Source organism: Aureococcus anophagefferens, assembly GCF_000186865.1.
Source record: "Aureococcus anophagefferens unplaced genomic scaffold AURANscaffold_5, whole genome shotgun sequence".
Lineage (NCBI taxonomy): Eukaryota > Pelagophyceae > Pelagomonadales > Pelagomonadaceae > Aureococcus > Aureococcus anophagefferens.
The window spans coordinates 2,786,939-2,803,611 of record NW_008705565.1 but is presented as its reverse complement, the minus strand read 5'-3'; the positions used below and the strand labels follow the sequence as shown (position 1 = coordinate 2,803,611).

General features: G+C 73.1%; 6 protein-coding genes across 6 annotated transcripts; 3 read left to right on the top strand and 3 right to left on the bottom strand.

Annotated features, from left to right (window-relative positions):
* Positions 1 to 1,404: 1,404 nt before the first annotated feature.
* On the bottom strand, positions 1,405 to 3,022 carry GLYM1 (hypothetical protein; the record flags this gene model as incomplete). Its single annotated transcript, XM_009036802.1, has 1 exon — positions 1,405 to 3,022. The coding sequence occupies one exon, from the start codon at positions 2,836 to 2,838 to the stop codon at positions 1,429 to 1,431; it is 1,410 nt and encodes a 469-aa protein (XP_009035050.1).
* A 614-nt stretch (positions 3,023 to 3,636) lies between these two features.
* On the top strand, positions 3,637 to 5,178 carry AURANDRAFT_62862 (hypothetical protein; the record flags this gene model as incomplete). Its single annotated transcript, XM_009036836.1, has 2 exons — positions 3,637 to 3,783; positions 4,534 to 5,178. 2 exons carry the CDS (start codon positions 3,637 to 3,639, stop codon positions 5,176 to 5,178), a joined length of 792 nt encoding a protein of 263 aa, XP_009035084.1.
* Positions 5,179 to 5,561: 383 nt separating this feature from the next.
* AURANDRAFT_62861 (hypothetical protein) lies at positions 5,562 to 7,808 on the top strand (the record flags this gene model as incomplete). The annotated part of the gene is made up of 1 exon (XM_009036837.1): positions 5,562 to 7,808. The coding sequence occupies one exon, from the start codon at positions 5,562 to 5,564 to the stop codon at positions 7,806 to 7,808; it is 2,247 nt and encodes a 748-aa protein (XP_009035085.1).
* Positions 7,809 to 11,309: 3,501 nt separating this feature from the next.
* Positions 11,310 to 12,212, bottom strand: AURANDRAFT_5485 (hypothetical protein; the record flags this gene model as incomplete). The annotated part of the gene is made up of 2 exons (XM_009036507.1): positions 11,310 to 11,846; positions 12,087 to 12,212. Coding segments are annotated over 2 exons (663 nt in total), but the record flags the coding sequence as incomplete, so codon positions are not given.
* A 1,236-nt stretch (positions 12,213 to 13,448) lies between these two features.
* Positions 13,449 to 13,859, top strand: AURANDRAFT_16026 (hypothetical protein; the record flags this gene model as incomplete). Its single annotated transcript, XM_009036838.1, has 1 exon — positions 13,449 to 13,859. A coding segment is annotated over one exon (411 nt), but the record flags the coding sequence as incomplete, so codon positions are not given.
* Positions 13,860 to 14,845: 986 nt separating this feature from the next.
* On the bottom strand, positions 14,846 to 16,396 carry AURANDRAFT_23258 (hypothetical protein; the record flags this gene model as incomplete). Its single annotated transcript, XM_009036801.1, has 2 exons — positions 14,846 to 15,544; positions 15,746 to 16,396. 2 exons carry the CDS (start codon positions 16,394 to 16,396, stop codon positions 14,846 to 14,848), a joined length of 1,350 nt encoding a protein of 449 aa, XP_009035049.1.
* Between the last annotated feature and the right edge of the window lie 277 nt (positions 16,397 to 16,673).

The following is a 16,673-nucleotide window of genomic DNA, read 5'->3' as shown; positions in this document are numbered from 1 at the left end:
TCGCTGGAGCGCTACGCGGCCGTGGAGAGTGCGGACGCCGCGTTCGCCTACCTCAAGGACCTCATCGAGCGGCCGGAGCACAGCTACCACAACACGCTCTTCGTCCTCGACGGCGTCGTCTACTGCGACAGACGGTTCCTCGCGACGGACAAGAACAACAAGCACGTCGCCATGGTCGGGTCCCTCGCGGCGCTGGGCGTCGACCCGCCGAATGTCGTCTACCGCTTCATCTACGGCGCCGAGGGCTACAACAAGGGCGACGCGCTCGCGCGCCACCCCGTGCTCGTCATCGCGAAATACGACGGCTACGGCGACGCCGGCGTGCTCGCGCCCAACCCCTACTTCCTCGACCTGCGCGCCTGGGACGAAGAGCGGCGGCGGATCCTGGCCAAGGCGCACGCGCGGCCCTACGGCGGCCGCGACGGCCGCGTCTTCTGGCGCGGCGAGATCGCGAGCCACGATTCGGACGTCGAGACGCGCGCGGACCACGGCACCGCCGCGGAGCGCGCGGCCTTCTTCTGCGCCGAGGAGGGCGGCAACTACGCGCGGCTCCAGGCCGCGTCGCTGACGCTCGCGGCGCCGGCCCGCGTCGACGTCCGGTGCGTCTCGCGCCACAGCTGCCGCCCGCGCGACGCCGCGCGGCACCCGTGCGCCGCGTACCCCTACGACGGCGACATGGCGCGCGCCGCAAACCGGCCCAAGGACCTCGTGGACCGCGGCGGCTTCGTGGACCTGCCCGAGTACACGCGGTACCAGAAGGTGCTCAACCTGCCCGGGAAGACGACGGGTTCGTACTCGCGGAACCTGAACCACCTGTGGGCGCTGGGCGCCGTCGTGCTCCTCTGGGAGGCGAACTACGTCGAGTGGTACTACCCGCTCCTCGCCCACGGCGAGACGCACCTCGCCGTGAACAAGAGCTCGCTCCTCGCGGCGCTCGACGCAATCGACGCCTTACCGGACGCGAACCGGACGGCGCTCCGCGTGCGCGCCAAGGAGATCGACGACCGCGTCGTCTCCGGCAAGGGCATCGCGGCCTACTTCGGGGCGCTTTTCGACCGGCTCCGGGCCCGCTTCTCGCTCGGCGCCGTCCTCGACGACCCCTGCGCGCGCGCGCGGCTCTTCCGCGCCGCGAACTGCAGCGCGCTGGACCTCGTCGCCGTCGCGCCCGCGGCCGAGAGCTTCTTCAAGTCCTGGCCGGGCGGGCCGGGCCACATGCGGCGCCTCGACGCGGCGCGCGTGCCCGCGGCGCCGACGGACTGCAACGCGATCTACAAGCGCGCGCGGGACGCGTGCGCGGCCGCCGGCCGGGGGGACCCGTAGCGGCTGCGGCGTTTAGGGCACGGGGCGGGGCGGGGGGGCGGCCGGCGCGATGGCCCGCGGGGAGGACGGGGGCGGTCGGTGGCGGGCGCGGTTCGGGGGGGCGCGGCCTCACGGCTCGGGGTTGTACTTGCCGAAGGGGCGGCCGGGCATGCCGAAGGACGACGCGAAGCCCTTGACCTTCTCGCGGAGCGCGTCGACCTCCGCGTTGCCCTCGAGGGCCTTGGAGAAGTCGACGAGCTTCTTCGAGGGCGCGGCGGCCTGGATCTTGAGCGCGAGCTGCACGGCCTCGTGGAGGAGGTCCGCGACGGCCTCGAAGTCCTTCTCGACGAGGCCCCGCGTCGTCATGGCCGGCGCGCCGATGCGGACGCCGCCGGGCGAGAGCGCGGAGACGTCGCCGGGCACCGCGTTCTTGTTGAGCGTGATCTGGACGACGTCGCAGATCTTCTCGACCTTGGAGCCCGTGATGCCCGCGGGGCGCAGGTCCCAGAGGAGCAGGTGGTTGTCCGTGCCGCCCGTCGCGAGCGCGTAGCCGTACTGGTCCACGAGCTTGGCGGCCATGGCCTTGATGTTCTTCTTCACCTGCTGCACGTAGCCCTTGAACTCGGGCTTCGTCGTCTCCTTGAGCTGGACGGCGACGCCGGCGATCTGGTGCTCGTGGGGCCCGCCCTGGAGGGCCGGGAAGACGGCGTTGTTGATCTTGTCCTCGAAGCCGCGCGCGTCCTTCTTGAAGAAGATGATGCCCGACCGCGGGCCGCGGAGCGACTTGTGCGTCGTCGTCGTCACGATGTCGCAGTACTGGAAGGGGTCGTTGGCCTCCTGCGTCGCGACGAGGCCCGAGATGTGGGCCATGTCCATCATGAGCAGCGACCCGTTCGCGTCCGCGATCTCACGGAACTTGGCGTAGTCCCAGTCGCGCGGGTACGCCGAGCCGCCGCAGACGATGAGCGCGGGCTTGAAGATGGCCGCCATCTTCGCGAGCTCGTCGAAGTCGACGAGGCCCGTCGTCTGGTGCACCTTGTAGGGCAGGCTCTCGAAGTAGACGGACGTCGCGCTCACGGGCTTGCGGCTCATCGTCTTCTTGTCGAGCGTGTAGAAGCCGTGCGTGAGGTGGCCGCCGCTGGGCAGGTCGAGGCCCATGATGCGGTCGTGGGGCTGGAGCAGGCCCGTGTAGACGGCGAAGTTCGCCGGCGACCCCGAGTAGGGCTGCACGTTCACGCCCCACTCGTCGGTCTTGAGGCGGTAGGCCTCGAGCGCGCGCGACTTGCACATGTTCTCGATCTGGTCGATGATCTCGTTGCCGCCGTAGTAGCGCTTGCCCGGGAGGCCCTCGGCGTACTTGTTCGTGAGGCACGAGCCGAGGCAGTCCATGATCGCGCGCGACGCGAAGTTCTCCGACGCGATGAGCTCGATCGACGTGAACTGGCGGCGCTTCTCCTGCTCGATGAGCTCGTACATCTCGGAGTCGACCTCCTCGAGCGTCTTGAGGCCCGGGTGGGTCTTGATCGCCATGGCAGACATGTCGGGAGTGACCGAGGGCTTCGGTGTCGACGCCGCGGCGGCGATGAGGCTGATGAACTTGATGATGGACGCGGTACCTGGGGAGGCGCGGTTTTTTGGCGGCGGCGATGCGACGCGCGTCGCGCGGCGGCGAGGCGACGGCTGTCGCGATGTGCGCGACGCGTTCGGCGCTGGTGGACGCCTTCCTTGGCGCCAGCGAAGCGGCAATCGAGATGGGGTAATTGCCGAGTCGCAGTAGCAACTTCATCATAGCTTCAACGTCGTCCAAATCGTCGGCGTGCTCGCCCCTCCCTGGCTCGGGCGCTGCACGCTGCGTGACGGAGTCCGTTCGCGCGTCGGTTGGGGCGGCGACCCGACGGGGTCGCACAAGCGGGAGGCGGAGGCCGCGACTCGCTCGGACGGCGCAGGAGCTGCAGCCAAATAGACGAACCCAGGGCGCGGACCGAGCCGCGCTCGCACTAGTGGCACTAGTGAGTGGCTCGCCAGCGCCAGGCGCGATTGGTCCCTCACGTAGGTCCGGCCGGCGGCGCGGCAACCAAACCCCTTTGACCGCCTTGAAGCTCGTCGCACGATTTGTGATCTGCACAGCCGCCCTGCTGGCCGAGTGCCCACTTTTGCCTCAACCCGCGAGAGTGCGCCATCTGGCGGCCGCGCCGCCGCGACCGCCCCCCCCGAGGCGCGGCCAATTGCCGCGCACCCCCCTGAACGCACCGCACCGAAAAAAACCGCGCGCGGCCGCGGCCCGGCCCCGAGAAACCTCTCCACCACCCCGCCGCGCGAAAACACGCGAAAAAAACCATGGCCACGACGGCCATCAACCTGCAGCAGGAGGGCTACATCCCCGTGTCTATCGACGCCGCGGAGGCGGCGCAGCGCCTGCTCCGCGAGTGCACGAGCAACCGCATGGTCCACGTGACGCGGCTTCTAGCCGTCGACGGCGTCGACGTCAACGCGAGGGACCCCGAGGGCCGGACGCCGCTCCACGTCGCCGCGGAGCACGGCGTCGCTACCGTCGTCGAGGCGCTCGTCGAGGCCGGCGGCGACGTCGAGCTGCGGGCCGCGGACGGGTCGCCGCCGGTGCTCGCGGCCGCTATCCACGGCCACAGCGACGCGCTGAGCGCGCTGCTCATGGGCGGCGCGGACGTGTCCGTCGCGCGCGACGACGGCGTCACGCCGGCCTACGCGGCAGCCTACCAGGGCCACGCCGAGGCGTTGGAGCTGCTGCTGAGCGCGGGCTGCGACGCCGACGCGACGCTGCCCGCGGACGGCGCGACGCCGCTGCTCGTCGCCGCGTTCAACGGCCGCGCCAAGGTCGCGCGGTTGCTTCTCGGCTACGGCTGCGACGCGAACCGGCGCGCGAGGGACGGCACGTCGGCCTGCTTCGTCGCCGCGTGGCACGGCGACGCGGACGTGCTCCGGACGCTCCTTGAGTTCGGCTGCGACGTCGACGCGGCTCGCACCGGCGGCGCGTCCCCGCTCTACATCGCGGCGCAGAACGACCACGTCGCGTGCGTCGAGCTGCTCCTCGACGCGGGCGCGGACCCGCGGCGCCGCGCTGGCGGCGCCGGGAGTACGCCCTTGATCATCGCCGCCCAAATGGGCCACGCGCGGTGCTGCGCGGCGCTCCTCCGCCGCGGCGCGGACGCGGACGCGGCCGACGACTCGGGCTGGACCGCGTGCCTCGCGGCCGCGCAGAACGGCCACGGCGACGCGCTCCGCGCGCTGCTCGTCGCGGGCGCGGACCCGGATCGCGCCGCGGGCGACGGCTGCACGCCGTGCCTCATCGCCGCGCAGCAGGGCCACGCGCCATTACTGGAGCAGCTCCTCAAGGCCGGCGCCGACGGCGACCGCGCGTACCCGGCGAACGGCGCCGCGCCGGCCTTCATGGCCGCGCACAACGGCCACGCGCGCGCGCTCCGCATCCTCGCGCTCGCCAAGGCGGACCTCAACCGGCGCAACGACCGCGGCGCGACGCCGGCCTTCGCGGCCGCGGCCTACGGCCACGCGGCCGCGCTCGGCACGCTCCTCGCCGCCGACGCCGACGCCGACGCGGCCGACGACTCGGGCGCGTCGCCGCTCCACGCGGCCGCGGCCGCGGGCCGCGCGACGACGGTCGCGATCCTCCTCCGCGCGGGCGCGGACCCGGGCCGGCCCTGGCGGGGCCGGCCGCCCGCCGCGCTCGCCGCGGACAACGGCCACGACGGCGTCGCGGCGACGCTCGAGGCCGCGGCCAAGGACGGCACCGCGTCGCCGGCCCACGAGGTCACGCCGGAGCTCGAGAATCGCGAGGTCGGCGTCGCGGCCCGCGACGACGGCGCCGCGGACCGCGTCCCCCGCTGACGGCGACACGCCGGAAGCCGAGAAGCGGCCGCGCCCCCCCCCCCCCTGTGCCCCCCCCCCCTGTTTGTCGATAAGAAGCCCCGTTGTGGGACCCGCTTTGTTGGCGGGGAGCGATGGCGTGCCTCGAGGCGCGCCTCGACGGCGCCGACGGACGAGTCAAAAAAAGGCACATGCATTGGACTAGTTATTGAGGGGGATGCGCGCTCGACTGCGTCCGTCCGGGGAGGGGAGGCAGGCCCGCGGAGGGAACCATCTGGACCGAGCAGCGCCGGACACATTGACTCAAAGTTGAGTCAAACTTGAACACTTTGACACGCGCTGGCGCATGCCGCGAGTCGGCGGCTTCGAGAAGCGCCTCGCCGTCTAGAGGTAGCAGTACTGCAATGGTCCCGGTTTTGCTGCTGCGGACGCTCGCCGTCGTCGCCGCCGTCGCGGCGCACGCCGGCCACGGCGCCGCCGGCGACGCCCACGACCACGTGTCGCTGGAGTCGCTGGGCCTCGTGCTGAAAAACGCCTACGGCGCCGCGGCCTGCGACGCCGGCGCCTGCGTCCTCGAGCCCTACCGCGAGACGGTCGTCATCGCGGCCCTCGGCGCCGAGGACCTCGCCGCCCAGTCCGCGCCGGGCGCCAACTCGCTCGCGCTGCGGAGCGACCTCGAGGCCGTCGCGCACTCTTTAACGCAGGACCTGCCGCCGGACCGGCGGAAGTGGATGCTCGGCCAGCGCCGGCAGCTCGCGGACAAGATCGCCGCCGCCGAGGGCGCCGAGGCCGGCCCCGACGGCGGGCCCGCGTTCGTCTTCACGCTGCAGAAGACGCCGGAGGTCCGCGGCCACGACCACGGCCACGACCACGACGACGACGGCCACTGCCACGACGGCGACTGCCACACGCACGACCACGCCCACGAGGCGGCGACGGGCGAGCACACCCACGACGGGACGACGCACGTCCACGCCGAGGACAAGCACACGCACGACCACGCCCACGAGGCGGCGACGGGCGAGCACACCCACGACGGGACCACTCACGTCCACGCCGAGGACAAGCACACGCACGACCACGCCCACGAGGCGGCGACGGGCGAGCACACCCACGACGGGACGACGCACGTCCACGCCGAGGACAAGCACACGCACGGCCGCGCCCACGAGGCGGCGACGGGCGAGCACACCCACGACGGGTCCACTCACGTCCACGCCGAGGACAAGCACACGCACGACCACGCGCACGAGGCGGCCGCGGGCGAGCACACCCACGACGGGACGACGCACGTCCACGCCGAGGACGAGCACACGCACGACCACGCGCACGAGGCGGCCGCGGGCGAGCACATGCACGACAGGTCCACGCACGTCCACGCCGAGGACGAGCACGACCACGGCCGCGCGCTCGAGGACGACGGCCACTGCCACGACGGCGACTGCCACACGCACGGCCACGCGCACGAAGCGGCGACCGGCGAACACACGCACGACGGGTCGACGCACGTCCACGCCGAGGACGCCCACGACCACGGGGACGGCGCGTGCGCGGCGCCCGTCGCGCTCGGGTCCGGCCGGCGCGCGGTCGTCGCGAACGACACGGTGACGGAGCCCGGGGCCTACACGCTCGTCGTCTCCGTCGCCGGCGACGAGTCGCGGCGCGCCGTCTTCGCCGTCGACGTGCGCTTCGCGCGGCGCGCGGCGACGGAGATGAAGCCCGGCGACCGGTCGCGGTTCCTACGGGCCGTGTCCGTGCTCTACAACACTTCCGCGGCCGCGGGCCGCGACATCTACGGCGACCAGTTCCGGACCATGGACGAGCTCTGGGCCGCGCACGCGCTCCTCGGCGGCGACGGCGCGGGCCACGTGCTCCAGTCGGGCGCGCTCGGCGGCGACGACGCCGAGGACCTGCTCGCCAAGTCGGAGCCGCACCGCGTGCCGACGGAGACGCGGGGCTACCAGGGCCACCGCCTCGACGTCCGCGCCGACGGCAACGACTGGGACGCGCTCGGGCGCCGGCTCGTCGGCGCCGCGCGCGAGCGCGACCTCCTCGCCGCCGCGGGCGGCGACGGCGCCGCGGCGCCGGCGTCGGACGCGACGGCCGCGCTCGCGCTGGCCCGGCGCGGCGACGGCGGCCTGGCGCACCCGGCGACGGCGCTCGACGCGACGGGCCACGGCGCCGCGCACGTCGCGCTCGCGTCGAACTACGCGGCCTTCGCGACGCTCCTCGAGGCGGCGGTCCAAAGCGTCGACCCGGCGGTCGCCGTGCCCTACTGGGCCGAGGGCGCCGACGCCGCCGTGCCCGAGAAGACGTGGACCGAGGACTTCACCGCCGACCCGAGCAAGCTCCTCGGCGCGCCGCCCGGCGACGGCGGCGCCGAGGTCAAGATCGCCGTCGAGGGCAAGTGGGCCTACCTGCCCGTCTTCGAGAAGGACGACCCCCTCGACCCCAAGAACCCGCGCGGGCCGCGCAAGTACCAGGGCTACGCCGTGCCCCTCATGGTCGCCGAGTCCGACCCCATCGCCGCCAACCCCTTCGAGACGCACAAGACGCTCCCGCCCATCGCCGTCGACCACCACCACGACGCCCACGCGTCCGGCTCCCAGCTCCACCACACGCACAGCGGCAAGGCCCACCGCCACGTCTGAGGCCGCTTAAGCCGGCGCGGGCGTCGCTCGGTGGAAGGGCACGGCCTCCGGCCACACGATGAGGTTGTCGGTGCATGTCTGGTGATCTTGCTCGGTCACCACGAAACCCCGGGCGACGGGCAAGCCCGCCCCGTCGAGGCGCGTCGCGTGAATGAAATACTGATGATCAGTATCATACGGTGCGTCGCCGCGCTCCGTGTCGACGGGCGCGGCGGGCATCGCGACCGTGCCGGCATCTCGCGTTTGAAAGCCTTCGAATGCGCCGGAGTCGTCGTGGATTCTCATGGCCTCGCGGAACGCGCAGGCCCGAGGTAAAGGGGCGTCGGCGAAGAGGACGCTCGAGTCCACAGGTTCTTCGTAAAAGCCGAAGTCTTCATCGCCAACCGTCTTCCAGAGCGACTGCTGCGTGTCGTCCTTACAAATTTCCCAGTCTTCCAACAGTTCTACGACATGGCGCACGAGCGCGGTCGAGACGTCGCCGGGTTCCCAGGCGAGGCCAAGGACTCCGCAGCGGATGTCGTCGTCTGCTCCTTCGTCAAAATAGTCTGATTGCGAGCATCTCTCGCGACGCCCGACCATCGCGTAGAGCGTCGCGCCCGCTCCGGAAGGCGCGTCGATGGACTGGACATCGACCGAGATCAGGGGCTTCGGCGAGCCGCAGAAGTGGAGCTCGCCGCCGCGCTGCGTGATTTGGTGACAGCGCGCTGACCACTTGCTCTTTGCGCATTGGAACACCTTATCGTGCCCCAGGAACCGCGCGAGGTCGCGGCCGGACAGACTGACGAACCATGCTTCCAAGCGCTCGGGCACGGAGGCCGGATCATCATCGGAGAGGCCGGACTTGTGGAGAGCCTGTCGAAAGAACTTCTGCGCGTTCCGGTTCGCCGCCGTCTTCGAGCCGCCTCGCAGAGTCTTGAACGACTTCGCGCGCTTTCGAATAGTTTCGAGGTATTCGGCGCGCTTGGGTTCGAGCATTCTTGCCGCGCACGCGCGCAGCTTCGCGTGGAACGCGCGGTCGAGCGCGCGCAGCACAAAATCTGCCTCCTCTCCGAACGAGCGCACGTGGGCGACGCAGTCTGCGGGCAGCGCGCGCGAGAGCGCCCAGGACGAGTCGATGCCGTCGGTACCAGAGAGCACGGCGAGGACGTGACGGCTCACGGCCTTCGCCTGGCGGTCGGCGTCGGCCCGAGCCTCGTAGACACCGAACGGGCCCACGAGACAGTAGCCCTGGTGCCCCCAGTGATCGTCGTCGTCGTCGTCGTCGTCGTCCTCGTAGACGAAGTCATCCCAGAACGGCACCAGGTAGACTGCGTGGTACTGCGGCGGACCCGATTCGGCCATGGGCTGCTAGTCCAGATGCGCCGTCCAGCGGCGCGACGTTTTCGGCTGGTTCATGATGCTGGTTCAGAATAAAAGCTGAAGCCACCGTGCCCCTACCACAGCCCGCCGGATGGCGGCGGCCCGACCGGGGCTGCTTTTCCTCGCGCTGCTCTCTGGGGCGGCGGGCGACGGGAGGCTCGACGCGCGGCGGCCGCCGGCCGACGCCGACGTCTGGTGCGCGCCCGCGGCCGTCCGGGCCCACGGCGGCGTGAGCCAGTTCGGCGGCTGCGTCCACCAGGTCGCCGCGGCCCTGCCCGCGGCGACGGCGAAGGAGCTCCACGGCCTGCTCCACGGCGCCTGGAGCGCGCGGCAGTTCCAGTACGCGACGAACTGCAAGGAGCCCGCGGCGCGCGACGCGCGGCGCCCGTGCCGCGGCGCGTGCTCGAACACGAAGCACCGCTACGACTTCGGCGCCGCCGCGCGGGAGCGGCCCTTTTCGAGCCTCTGCAAGGGGTCCTTCTCCTACAGCAAGTACGAGCTCGCCCGGGACCACCCGGCCCACGGCGCCATCGCGGGCCACCTCGCGTCCGGGCCCGTCCGCCGCGCGATCGAGGACGCGGTCGGCGTCGAGCTCGAGGACCTCACGGACTGGTTCGCGTCGGCGTTCTCGGGCGGCGACTGGCTGAGCAACCACGTCGACGGCGGCCTGGGCCACGTCGCCTTCGTCCTGAACCTCACGCCGGACTGGGACCCGGCCGGCGGCGGCGCGCTCGCCTTCGCCGCGGGCAACCACAGCGTCGCGCCGGCCTTCAACTCGCTCGCGGCGTTCCGCGTGGGCACGGGCGTCATCCAGCTCCTGCACCACGTCACGGAGGTGGCCGCGCGGCCGCAGGGCGGCGACGGCGTCCTCCACCGGCCGCGCCTCGCCATCACGGGCTGGTGGACCATCAAGGGCGGCCGCGCGGACGCCGTCGACCAGGCGACGCTCGCGGCCGAGCGCGGCGCGCACTAACATGTTTAGGTCTTGTAGCCGCCGCCGAGGGACCGCGCCATGAAGGCGGCGACGGGGTCCAGCGGCGCGGCGTCCTCGTCGTCGCCGGTGTCGTCCGCCTCGCGGTCGTCGCCGGCGTCGTCCGCCTCGGCGTCCGCGGGCGCCGTCACGTAGGACGCGCCGGCCGCCGCGCGGCCCATGAAGGCCGCGACGGGGTCGTCCGCCTCTCCGTCGAAGGAGGCCGCGGGCTCGAAGGAGACGCGGCGCGGCGGCGGCGCCGCGGCGGCGTCGGCCGCCGCGGGGGGCGCGGCGCGGTCGTCCGGCCGCGCGGCGCCCGGGGCGTCGGCGCCGCCGCCCGTCGTCTTGGGCCGCCGCTTCCGCGACGACGACCCCGGCGTCTTGGCGCGGACCGCGGACGTCGACGGCCGGAGCCTCGCCTCGCGCGACGAGCCGCGCGACTTCGCGCGGCGCGCGGCGTTGCCGATCCACATGTCCTCGGCGTCCTGGGCGCGGTCGTCGTAGAAGATGTCGCCGAAGGTGACCTTCTTCGGCGACGGGAGCTCCGGGAGCGGCGCGGGCTCCGGCTCGGGCTCGGGCTCGGGCTCGGGCGTGACGACGACGACGGCCGCGGAGGGCTTGACCTTGCGCATCGTCGCGAGGAGCGCCTCGTAGCGCCGGTTCGCGGCGTCGCGCTCCGCGTGGGCCGCGGCGATCTCCGCCTCCCGGGCGAGCCGCTCCTCGTCCTGGCGCGCCTTCCGCTCCGCGAGGCGCTCGCGCATGAGCTCGCGGTCGAGCCGCGGGGGCCCGTCGTCGACGGCGACCGCGACGGGCGGGAGCGCTTCGGCGAAGAACTCCGCCGCCTCGTCGTCCGACGACGGCGCGTCGTCGACGGCCGGCGGCGGCGCCGGCGGCCGCGGCTTCTCCAACACCTCGGGCTCGTCGCTCGCGCGGCCGAACGACGCGTCCGCCAGCGCGCCCTTCGTGACGCCCGCCCTGGCGTTGCGGCAGAGGACGACCGTGTGGCGCACGCCGAGGGCGAGCGCCTCGGCGGCCCACGTGCCCGGCGCCTCGGGGGCCCAGGCGTACGCGCCGTCGCGGTCGCGCTCGCCCGCGGACGCGGCCGCGAGCTCGCAGGGCAGGGGCGTCGCGGTCTCGTCGCGGCGGCTCCGCTCGAGCTCCGCGGCCTCGGGCCCCGCGCCGAGCTGGCCCTCGTCCCCGAAGCCCCAGAGGAGCACCGCGCCGTCCTCGGAGACGCAGCCGGAGTGGCGCGCGCCCGCGGCGATCTTGACGACCTTGCCGCGCCGTCCCGCGCCGCCGACGCGCTCGGGCAGGGGCACGGCCTGCGCGGACGCGCGGCCGAGGCCGAGCTGGCCGAAGGCGTTGCTGCCCCAGGCGAAGACGCGGCCGTCCGTGAGCAGCGCGAGCGAGTGCTGGTCGCCCGCGGCGGCCGCGACGACGTGGGGCCGCGGCGCGTCGTCGGCCGCGTCGTAGCCGTACTCGACGGGCAGGAGCACGCGCGCGGGGAAGCGGCAGGCGCCCGAGACCTCGCCCGTGCCCAGGCGGCCGCCGTCGCCGAAGCCCCAGGCGTAGAGCCGCGCCGTGAGCGCGATCGCGTCGCCCGGCGCGTCGTACGCGCCCGCCTTGGGCTCCCAGGCGACGGCGAGCGTGTGGTGGAGGCCGCAGGCGACGTGGCGCACCGTCGCGTCGCGCCGCGGGAAGAAGGCGACCTCGCCGGGGCGCCGCGCGCACTGGAGCTCTTTTTGGGATGGCACCGCGGCCTTGCGGGCCGCGTCCGCCCCGCCGTCGCCGTCGCCGTCGCCGTGGCCGAGCTGGCCGCCGCGGCCGTCGCCCCAGGTGTAGAGGCGCCCCGTCGGCGCGCCGGCCTCGGCCGCGACGACGACGGCGCAGTGCGCGCCGCCGCACGCCGCCACTATAACGACGCCGGCGTCGGGCAGGCCCTCCGCGACGCGCGTCGGCGCCACGCGGCTCACGCCGTCGCCGTGGCCGAGGCGCCCGTGGGCGCCGGCGCCCCAGGTGAAGACGCCGCCGTCGGCGACGACGACGAGCGCGTGCTTGGGCCCGCAGGCGATCAAGCGCGCGCTCCGGAGCGGCGCCAGCGTCCGCGCGACGACGTCCGCGGGCGCGTTCCGCGCGCGGCCCGCGGCGGCGCCGGCCTCGCGGAAGACGGCGCCGCCGCCCCAGCCGTGGACGCGCCCGTCGGCGGCGAGGGCCAGCGTCGCGCGCTCGCCGCACGCGACCGCTACGAGGAACGCGTCGCCGACGGCGACGTCGCGCGCGGCGAGCCAGGGCGCGTAGCCGCCGCCGTCGTCGTCGTCGTACTCCGCGCCGAGCTCGCTCACCTCCCGGGACCCGCAGCTGAAGAGGGACGTCGCGCGCGCTTTTCGCGCGACGAAGGGCGGCGGCGCCGCGCGCGCGCGCCGCGCCGCGGGGCCCGCGGTTGTGCTGTTGTCGTCGTCGTCGGACGACGAGCCGGCGTCGAAGCGCCGCCGCGGCGGCCGTCCCACGGCGGGCCAGCTCCGCAGGCGCCGCGCGGGCGACGCGGCCGTCGACGCGCGGGACCCGATGGACGGCAGCGCGGTCCCGTCGAGCGACGCGAGCGGCGCGAGCGGCGTCGCGCCCGCGCGGCTCGCGGCCCGCGACGCGGCCCGCGACGCGCCGCGGCTCCGGCCCGCCGTCGACATGCGCGACGGCGCGCGCGGCGGCCCGTCGAGCTCGTCGAACCGCGCGAGGTCCCGCAGCAGCGACGCGCCCCCCGAACGCGACGCGGAGGACCGGCTCAGCGTCGTGCTCGGCCGGCTCTCGACGCTCTCGCCGGGCCAGTCGCGCCGGCTCAGGTCCCGCCGCGGCCGCCGCGCCACGGGCGACGTCGACGCCTCGTCGTCGGGGCCCGGCGAGGCGAGCAGCTCGCCGAGGTCGCCCTCCTCGCGCTCGAGCTTTTCTTTCGCCCGCAGCAGCTTGAGCCGCGCCTGCTTGACGCTGTAGCGCGGCTTCTTCCCGGGCAGCGACCCGAGGCTCGCGGAGAGGAGCATGGTCGAGCCCGTCACGGTTGACGGCTGCCCGGCGCGGTCCGTCCTAACCTATTCAACGACTGCAAGGTGCGGGCTCTGTCTGCCTGTTTTGCCACTGCCACAAGAGTTTGGGCGCCGTCGTTGGCGCGCGCAGGTACCGCGACAGGCGGCAGCGCGCAGCGACCGCCGCGCCGCGAGTACGCGCCGCCGACCCGCGCCATGAAGGCGTTCAAGAGCGCCATGGGCATCGAGGAGAAGCCGAAGACGGCGGCGGAGGAGATGGAGGAGGCCTGCTGCGAGCTGTGCCCGAAGCTGACCTACAAGCAGCGCATCGGCGGGTACCTCACGTGCTTCGGCCTCGCGTTCGTGCTGAGCATCGGGTCCTGGGTGCGGCTCGCGGACCTCATCAAGGGCAACCCGACGCCGTTCGTCGTCTTCTACACGCTCGGCAATTTGATGGGCATCGCGGGGTCGCTCTTCCTGAGCGGGCCCAAGGCCCAGTGCAAGGCCATGTGGGACCGGACGCGCATCGTCGCGACGCTCTTCTACTTTACGTCCATCATCATGACCATCTTCTGCTGCTACTACCACGGCATCCCCGACGACGGCCGCGTCGGCATCATCATCATGTGCGTCTTCGTCCAGTGGATCGCCATGATCTGGTACACGATCTCCTTCATCCCCTTCGCCCGGGACTACGTCTGCATGGTCTGCGGCCAGGGGTCCAAGGACTGCTGCAAGAAGGCCGGCGGCAAGTAACCTTGGCGTTCTTCGAAAGGCCGCGCGCGCGCGTCTGCGCCCTAGGCGAAGGCGAGGGCCGCAAAGGCCGCGGTCTCGAGGGCGAAGACGACCGTGAAGCCCGTGACGTCGGCCTTGATCGAGAGGAGCGTGGAGTACTGGGAGATGAGGTAGTAGAGCACGACGAGGTCCGCGGCGAGGAAGAGCCGGACGTCGATGGAGACGGCGACGTCGAAGGCGCCGGAGACCGTGAGGATCTTCAGCAGGGAGATGAAGCACCAGTTCGAGCCCCAGAGGCCCCACATGAACGTGCGGCCCTTGGGGCTCGACATCGTCATGGCCTTGAGCAGGTGCTCGTCGCCGGGCATGATCGCCGTCTCCTGGGCGAACACGTCGCGGCCCGCGGGGAGGAAGAGGAAGCCCGCGGTGAGGTAGACGACGGTCTCGGCGATGCCCATGGTGGAGAAGCGGTGCGGTGCCTGCGGCGCGCGCGCGGCGTGCGGGCGCGCGAGAGCGGCGGCGCGAGAGCGGCACAAGCGGCGGCGCGAGCGACGCGCGACGGCGACGCGCGCGAGAGCGGCGCGACGGCGACGCGCGCGAGCGGAAGAGCGGTGCGAGAGCGCCGGATATCCTCGGGAGTGCGGACCGGAACGGGCGGATCTTTCGCGCCCGCACGTGCCTTCGGCGAAGCGCTTCTCGCCGATCGTCTCGAAGTGCGTCGAGGCGTATATGGTTGGCGGCTGGAAAGGCTGAACGCAGCGCGCGCGCGGTGGGAAGTGCACAAGGCTGCGGCTCGAAGAAGATCGAGTCTCGGGAGAGCAACGTTGTCGACAACTTGAAGGCGCCAGCCAATTGCTCCCGGCTTGACCGGCTTCATGTCCGATCCATTAGTTCCATATTGAATCGGGCTGCTGGTGATGGTATATGGGGCAAAACAACGCATACCGCTGATCGAACCTTTAGGGCGCCCCGACGACGGGGAGGACCGCGCGCGCCCACATGGCGCCCCACCGCTCGGCGACGTCGACGCCCGCGCGGCGCGCCGCGAGGCGCGGGTTGGCGTCGACGTCCGCGAGGAGGTCCGCGAGCGCGGCCGCGAGCGATGCCGCGTCGGCGAAGAGGGCCCCGTTGGCGCCGTCGACGACGAGCTCGCCGACGCAGGGGAACGCGAGCGCCGCCACCGGGAGCCCCGCGCCGAACATGTCCACGACTTTCATGGGCAGGTCGAGGCCCGACGTCGACGAGTGGAGGCAGACGCCGAGGTCCGCGGCGCCGAGGAGCGCCGCGTAGTCCGCCGCCGGCAGCCACGCGGTCTTCGCGACGACCTTGGCGAAGCGCCGGTCCTCGACGGCCTCGAGGAACCGCGCCTTCAGCGGCCCCTTGCCCGTGACGACGACGACGAGGCGCGGCGTCCCCGCCGAGGCGTCGTAGGCCGCGAGCGCGTCGACGAGCACCGTGAAGTCCTCGTCGGGGGACCAGGACGTCGAGCTCACGACGACGGCGGGCCGCGCCGGCCGCGGCGCGCCGCCGGCGTCGCAGACGGCGTCGCCGAGGTCCTCCGCGGCCCCCCAGAAGGCGGCCTCGCGCGCCGTCGCCTTGGAGAAGACGCCCGCGGCGCCGACGCGCCGCAGCGCGGCCGCGCGGTCCCCGGCCGCGACCTGCGTGGACATCGACCGCCGGTTCGGGACGTCCCGACCAAACTTTGACATTCTCGAGCTCGGTCACATCGAAGTCGATTCGGTCGATTTTTGGACGAATCGATCACTCTCGTCGAGTTCTCGAAGCACGACGGAAGTGCTCGCGTCGAAACATTCGAAGAAGTCGCGTCGAATTTTTTTTTTTCCTGCCCGGGCCGCGACCTTTCGGAAGAACGCGGGCGGCCGGTCGTGCGCGGGCGCGGCGTCGACGGCAAAGTGGGCCTTGAGCCAGGCGGCGAGGGCGCGCGTCACGCAGACGTGGCCGTCGAGGAGCGCCGCGCTCCGCCGCTCGAGCGCGCGGTACGCGGCGACGGCGAGCCGGTCGGAGACGCGGAGCGCGCCGCGCCGCGCGCGCCGCGCGCCGTCCTCGACGACGGAGAAGCCGAGGTTGTGCCAGTCGCCGACGACGCGCGCGCCGTCGACGCGGGCCCAGAACCAGCACACGGCCAGCGACGGGATCGCCGGCGGCGTCTGGCACAGCACGACCGCCGCCCGCCGGCCGCGCCGCGCGGCGCGGACCGCGAGGCCGAGGCGCGCGACGAGCAGCGCGAGCTTGAGCGCCCGGGCGACGAGGCCCGGCAGCCAGGCCGGGAGCTCGACGGCGCCGACGCGCACCTCGCGGATGCGGCCCTCGGCGACGACGGCCTCGCAGCACAGCTCGCCGGCGTAGCCCACGAGCGTCACGGCGTAGCCGTGCTCCGCGAGCGACAGCGCGTGGTACTGCATGCGCGGCGACCGGCCGACGTCGCCGGCGACGACCACGACGGCGTGCTTGGCGCTCGTTGGTACGGGCTCCCGCCAGTCGTCGACCATCATTCCCTCCTGGCTGGGCGCTCGCTAAACTCGATGCTGGCCCGGGGTCGAGCTCCCCGCCAGGGATCCGAAGTAGTAGGTGGCCATGCTTGAGCCTGGACTCTCCCAGCGCGTCGTCCCAGCGCAACGCCGTCGGCGTGCCTGCGGAGGCGCCTCGAGGGCGCTCGCCGAACTGCTCGGGCATTGTTGAAGGCTTCGGTGAAGCCGTCCTTGCCTTGAACCCACGCGCATGGGAGCTGACGAAGAGCCTGTGCACAGCGAGCCGTAGCAGCGCGCG